Source organism: Glycine soja, chromosome 5, assembly GCF_004193775.1.
Source record: "Glycine soja cultivar W05 chromosome 5, ASM419377v2, whole genome shotgun sequence".
Lineage (NCBI taxonomy): Eukaryota > Viridiplantae > Streptophyta > Magnoliopsida > Fabales > Fabaceae > Glycine > Glycine soja.
This window is the reverse complement of record NC_041006.1, coordinates 20,236,583-20,242,880: the sequence shown is the minus strand read 5'-3', so window position 1 is coordinate 20,242,880 and position 6,298 is coordinate 20,236,583. Positions and strand designations below refer to the sequence as shown.

Genomic DNA, 6,298 nt, shown 5'->3' with positions numbered 1-6,298 from the left:
TTTGTGTCTCCCTTCTCCCTTTTCAAAGAATTCAAAAGGACACAGTCTGATAATTCTTTTGATTCTTCCCTTCCCCTTAAATAAAAGATTTCAAAGGACTAACCGCCTGAGATATCTTTTGTTTCCCTTTACAAAGATTCAAAGGACTAACCGCCTGAGAATTCTTTGTCTTAACACATTGGAGGGTACATCCTTTGTGGTACAAGTAGAGGGTACATCTACTTGGCTTGTTGTAACTGAGAACAAGAGAGGGTACATCTCTTGTGGATCAGTTCAAGTGGAGGGTAGATCCACTTGGTTGTTCAAAGAGAACAAGGGAGGGTACATCCCTTGTCTTCTTCTTCCCTACACTCTTTAATTTTCGTTATGCACTTTGATTATCGCTTTTACTTTTGGTTAAGTTTCTATTTTTGATCTTTACTTTCTTAACATTATAGTAAAAGCCTAATTGAATCTAGTAACATTAAGAAGGATAAATTTTTAATTAGTAAAGGTTCATTAATAATTAATTCAACCCCCCCCCCCTTCTTAATTATTCTGAGGCCACATGATCCAACATTATGATGTACCCAATGTATAGAACGATTTAGTCATTTTAATGCTCATTATATTAGTTTAATCTATTTATTTATTTAGTCCATAATGTTTGGTAATGTTATATGAGCCAAGTGGGAGAATGCAAGAATTAATGTCTCATATGAGAGATATGTGACTTATGTAGGGACTAATAAATAAATAATTAATAATTAAGGACTAAATTGTTATTGGATTAAATTGGAACAGTGTCTAAAGATATATAACTATTATTTGATGTAAGAGTAGTGGTTATAAAGGAGTTAATACTCATTAACATGAAATAAGGTCTCCTTCTTGACAGAAAAGTGTTCTCTCAAAAATTCATAGTCGTCACAAGAGTAAAAAGACAGAAAGAAGCAAATTTTTGTTTTTCTCCTCTTTTAAAAAATTAAAGCGCACCAGAGAGAAATCTCACTATGGAAAAAGGTACACAATATTTATCTATTATATATTTGAATCATATATTTTAAGATCTTCTGATTTCCTATAATTATTAATCTCGAGAACACTTAAGATTTATAGGAAATGCGTCAGGGAAGGAGAAGGGGTGCAGAGGGGAGAGAGAAAGAAGAGGAACAAGAGGATACAAGTCAAAATAGATATGAATCAACTTCCATTGCCCGAAATAATTACATATACAAGTCACATGACCATATGAACAGATACTCTTTTTCAATGCCCTTGTCTTACAGTGATCGTAAATGGGTAGCTTCAAATTGATCACCAGCATAACAAAATTTTACAAATTTAACATATTTGCTTTTTTCTTGTTTTTGGTGTATTGTTTGATTCTGTTTCAGTGGGAATTGGTAAATAATAGAATTTTTTGAGGTTGATTGGCATGTATTGATATCAAAGAATCAACTATTGTGCTTCTTTTATGATGGTTTTTGTTTGGTAAATGGGTGTTTCAACTAAGATCCCTACAATACTCATTCATATCCATGTGGACTTTGTTCAATCATTCAAGCACTTGTTACATTTTACTTCTATGTATACAAAACAGAATATATTATTATTCATTTGTACCAGCATAGGGTGTTGGAAGTGTGCAATCATTTTAAAGATAGAGTAAGGAAATGTTGCTTTTATTTCACTTGGAGTAAGGGTTCAGAGTTAAACATACATGTTGTTTTGTGTCATGTGTTTGAAACTTTAGATTCAGGTCTTTCATGTTTTTTTTGAATAAATATTGTATGGTTGAGGAGTGTGATTTTTCATGCATCAATAATTCTTTTAACAACTTTATTGTATCATGTTAGGTTTTGTATGATCAGGGTCGGCTTAAGGTCCAAGCAGCTCAAATAAGGGCTTTAGGCCCCCAAAGAAAAAGACCCTAAATTTTTTTTTAGTACTAATATACCTCAAAAAAATTATTATAAAATTATATTTAAAAATAAATTTTAATTAAAATATTATAAGTAATTGTTAATCTTTTTATTGGTACCGTAAGTAACAATTAATGAGCAACAACTCTTCACCAATATCATAGCTTTGTTTAGAAAAAAAAAGATTTAATAGTTAATAGCTAAAGAAATCCAAAAGTTTTTATTTTATTTCTATTATCTTTATTCTCTTCCTATTCAATTCTAATTATGCTTTATGTCTCATTCTTAAATTTGCTTTAGGTCTCTAAGTCCTTGAGTCGCCCCTGTGTATGATTTTCTGTAATTTTGTTTTGGCAAAATTGTAAATTTGGTCCCCCAGTTTATCTTTAGTTTCGGATTTTGTCTCCCAGTAATTTAATTCATGAATTTGGTCCTCCTATTTTGTAAAATCGTGCAATGTTGATCTCTCAGACCACAATTGGACGTTGACCGTTAAGAAGTGATGTTGACTGTCACGTGTCACGTTCTTATTGGATAATGACTGTCACATGTCATGTTCCTGATTGGATGTCAACTCCATGAAAGATGAAATGCATTGTTGTTTTCATTGACCAATCAAAACATGACACGTGACAGTCACCATCCAATAAGAATATGATACGTGACAGTCAACATCACTTGTTAACGGTTAACATCCAATTGCGGTCTAGGAGACCAACATTACAGGATTTTACAAAATAGGATAATCAAATTCGTGAATTAAATTAATAGGGACCAAATTTAAAACTGAAAATAAACTGAGGGACCAAAAATGTAATTTTACCTTTTATTTTTTGACAGATTGATCACAGACAGATTGATCACACCTTGTGGTTAAACATTGTCACGTATTAATAATTCACATTTTTGCAGTTAAAAAAACATGGTTGACAGCCGTTATAATTTTTTATTTATTAATTATTTATCCTACTCATTAGCTAAAGCCTTAAAAATATTAAATTTCCTAACCTTAGTTTCAACGAGTCTACCTCAAAGGGAACAAAACCCAGCCAGGTAGACTACGAAGAGCACATATGAAAGGTCAAACTTTTCTCATTACTTTTACACATGTCGTTATCCTATTGGTTAGGAAACAAAATTGAGAAAAAAAATCGACAATGTTGAAAACCCCCTCCGTTGATGACAACGGCAAATGGAGCAGATCGATAGACATTGAGACAGATGCAAAGTATTCTAATTTTGTACTTGTATAAAAAATACTCCATGTAAAGTACATTAAGCGTGTGAAGCATTAATGCTTAAGTGCAACTTGGTAATGTAAGACTTCATAGATTACACGCGAGTTACTAATCATCATTGTTTATTTAAAGTTGAGTTTTTACTTTTGCGTTATTTATATAATCAGTACATGTTGTCAAATGCGTGTGCGTACAAGTTACTAATCATTATTTATTTAAAGTTGATTTTTTTTATTTTGGCGTTATTTATATAATCAGTTCATGTTGTCAAATATAATTAGAAGCCAATTTATTGTTAATGTATTTTGTGCTAGCGCGTTATAAGAAAAATTCTAAGTAATAATCTGACCAAAAGATTAATTTATAATCTTGATCATCCATATAAGATTATAAGGTCTATATATACTGTCCTCATTTCTAATAATAACCAAATGTTCTAATAATAGGAGTCGCCTCATATATACATACTTTTAAAAATTGAAATTTATGTAGGAAAAAATGCTAATGTGAATTCTCACAGTCAAATTAATTTTAATCAAAGAAATGTTAATCATTGTGCTAAAGACATTAGTAAATAAATTAAAAATGAAAATTTTATTTAAAAACAAGTTATTAATTCTAACATGATTTTTTTAAAAATATATATATTATTAATTTCTTAACTAATACTCTTTAACATATATCGGTTAACAGAATCATTTAGTTAAATATTATAAAGCATTGATTGATTTTACCTATTTCTAATAACTTTATAGTTATTAGACTCTTTGCTCTTATAAACACTGAAACTTATGTGGGTTATAATTATTGAATTTTGTATATATTTTTATTGTAGCTCATTATCATTGATATAACAATAAAAAACATAATTACTTATTTTTTTCAAAACAAAGTGTATAAAATTATTATTAGGCTCTGTTTTTATATTTGTTTCCACATACGTTGTAAAAAAAATTACTAATACTTTTTTCTTTTAATAAATGCTCAATGGTGGAATTTATGATTGAACGAACAAAAAAAACAATATATATATATATATATATATATAATCTCTAATCAAATCTGAGACTTAAGTTAGCTTGAAATGAACTCGGAATCAAATAACGGCATTTGATGGCAAATTTACTTTACAGGGTTTCTTTTAGAAACTATTTACGAAAGTGAGACTTATTTATAACAAATTGCAGAGGGGGTTTGTTTTTTACGTGGGTGCCGCCATTGACACTGGCGGGAAGGGTGAGCCGTCAGTGCCAATGGCGGTATAATGGGTACCAAATGGGTACCGCCATTTCTCCTGGCGGGACATGCCTACGTGGGCAGTCCCGCCTTTGGAGCTGGCGGGATAGGGGGAGAGAGGAGAGAGGGATGGGATGCCGCAACTGCCAGTTGCGGGACAGTAGGGCCATAATGCTTAATAAGTGCATGTATTTGTTGCGAATCTGGCATTGCTGGTAGCACAAGATTCAGGTTCTTCAAGCATGCAACAGGTAGTAGCTCTTCTCCCATGGTCCAGCCATTGCTGCAGAAAAAAGTACCAATAGAAACACCTTTCCCTAACATGCCACGGTCACAAGTTCTTAAACTCCATACCTGAAATGAAAACTCTGGAATTCTAGAACCAGTAGCGAGTATTTGGCGGTAAGGTTCACATTTATCGGTGAGGTCAGCACGAACACAACACATTTCATCCAACAAAGGCTTGTCATGTTTGTTAGTAACCAAATAGCCAAGGGCCTTGTAACCTTCAGGAGGTTCAGGTAGCCAAAAGTATACACTTGGAATTTCCATACTTGCTGCATTATGACTCCAAACTAGCTTAAAATCAAGGGGATTCTTCAGAGGAGGTATCGTATCAGCATTTTGAGGAGAGCAAATTTTGGCAACAAGTACAAAACCATGCAAAGGCTTGCCACTGGGTTGACAATAGTGACCAAGGATATGGAAACTTTCTGGTACTCCCACAGGCCTAAAGAATGTAACAGCTTTTTTTGTGTCTAGCATAACACTGCTGCTCGAAATAAACTCAAACCTTGTGACTTTGGAAACTTGTATTTCACCAAGGTTTACAAGCCCAGAAGCAAAACCTTGTCCTGTAATGAAATAAAGATGTATTAGTTCAGAGAGGTAAATTAATGTTCTCTCTCAAGATGTTATGTGGCATTGAGACTGCTATGTTATGCAAGAACAACATTAATTCTCTCTTTTTTTTCCTTCTTGGATCTATATGATACCACACCACCAATCTATCAGGGTATAATTGTTAGTTTCAACTATAAACTTACTGCAAATCATTACCAAAGATGAATTCCTAAAAGAAAGAATTCAGCTTTGATAAATCATAATTTGTAAATCATTCTATTATGGATGTCATTAATTACTAAGTGCACTGCATTTTTATTTTTTTTTACTGAATATCAAGTTTCATCAAAACAGAAACTTGGCATGGGGAAGGAGGGTGCATAATTGATAATCCAGAAAGGAATGAAAAAGCCAATTCATCAACTCTGCATAGGAAGAGACAAGGGATATTTATTTGCATAAAAAATGAAACAAAGGGAGATGCATATAAAGCCAAAATAATAATAATAATAATGCATATTCCTATCATCAAAATTTGTGATATTAGGGAAAAGGCACACATAAAATTCACACCTTGAGGCCATTGAGAGATTGGAGCCGGAAGAGAAAAGGTTTGGACCATTGCATTTGCATTAATTATTCCAACGAAAGCAATTGGAGCCACCTTTCTCCATCAATTATGGCCCTACTGTCCCGCAACTGGCAGTTGCGGCATCCCATCCCTCTCTCCTCTCTCCCCCTATCCCGCCAGCTCCAAAGGCGGGACTGCCCACGTAGGCATGTCCCGCCAGGAGAAATGGCGGTACCCATTTTTCACTCCTACTCAGCCGTGTTTGTCCCGCTGTTGTTATTAGCGGTACCCATTATACCGCCATTGGCACTGGCGGCTCACCCTTCCCGCCAGTGTCAATGGCGGCACCCACGTAAAAAACAAACCCCCTCTGCAATTTATTATAAATAAGACCCACTTTCGTAAATAGTTTCTAAAAGAAACCCTTTAAAGTAAATTTGTCGCATCTGATTCACTTGCGAGATGCATGTCTAATCTACTATATTATAAAAGAGAACTCCAGAAAA

At 33.5% G+C, this 6,298-nt stretch overlaps 1 protein-coding gene across 1 annotated transcript; it reads right to left on the bottom strand.

Annotated features, from left to right (window-relative positions):
- Positions 1 to 4,450: 4,450 nt before the first annotated feature.
- Positions 4,451 to 6,031, bottom strand: LOC114411204. Its single transcript, XM_028374956.1, has 2 exons — positions 5,911 to 6,031; positions 4,451 to 5,232 (listed from the first exon to the last, which is right to left on the bottom strand). Exons 1-2 carry the CDS (start codon positions 6,029 to 6,031, stop codon positions 4,451 to 4,453), a joined length of 903 nt encoding a protein of 300 aa, XP_028230757.1.
- Positions 6,032 to 6,298: the final 267 nt, after the last annotated feature.

Coding starts and splice junctions, on each gene's coding strand:
- LOC114411204 (XM_028374956.1), bottom strand. CDS start 6,031: ATGGGTACCGCCATTTCTCCTGGCGGGACATGCCTACGTGGGCAGTCC. Junction 5,233..5,910: donor CAACTGCCAGTTGCGGGACA/GTAGGGCCATAA, acceptor ATTTCATTACAG/GACAAGGTTTTGCTTCTGGG.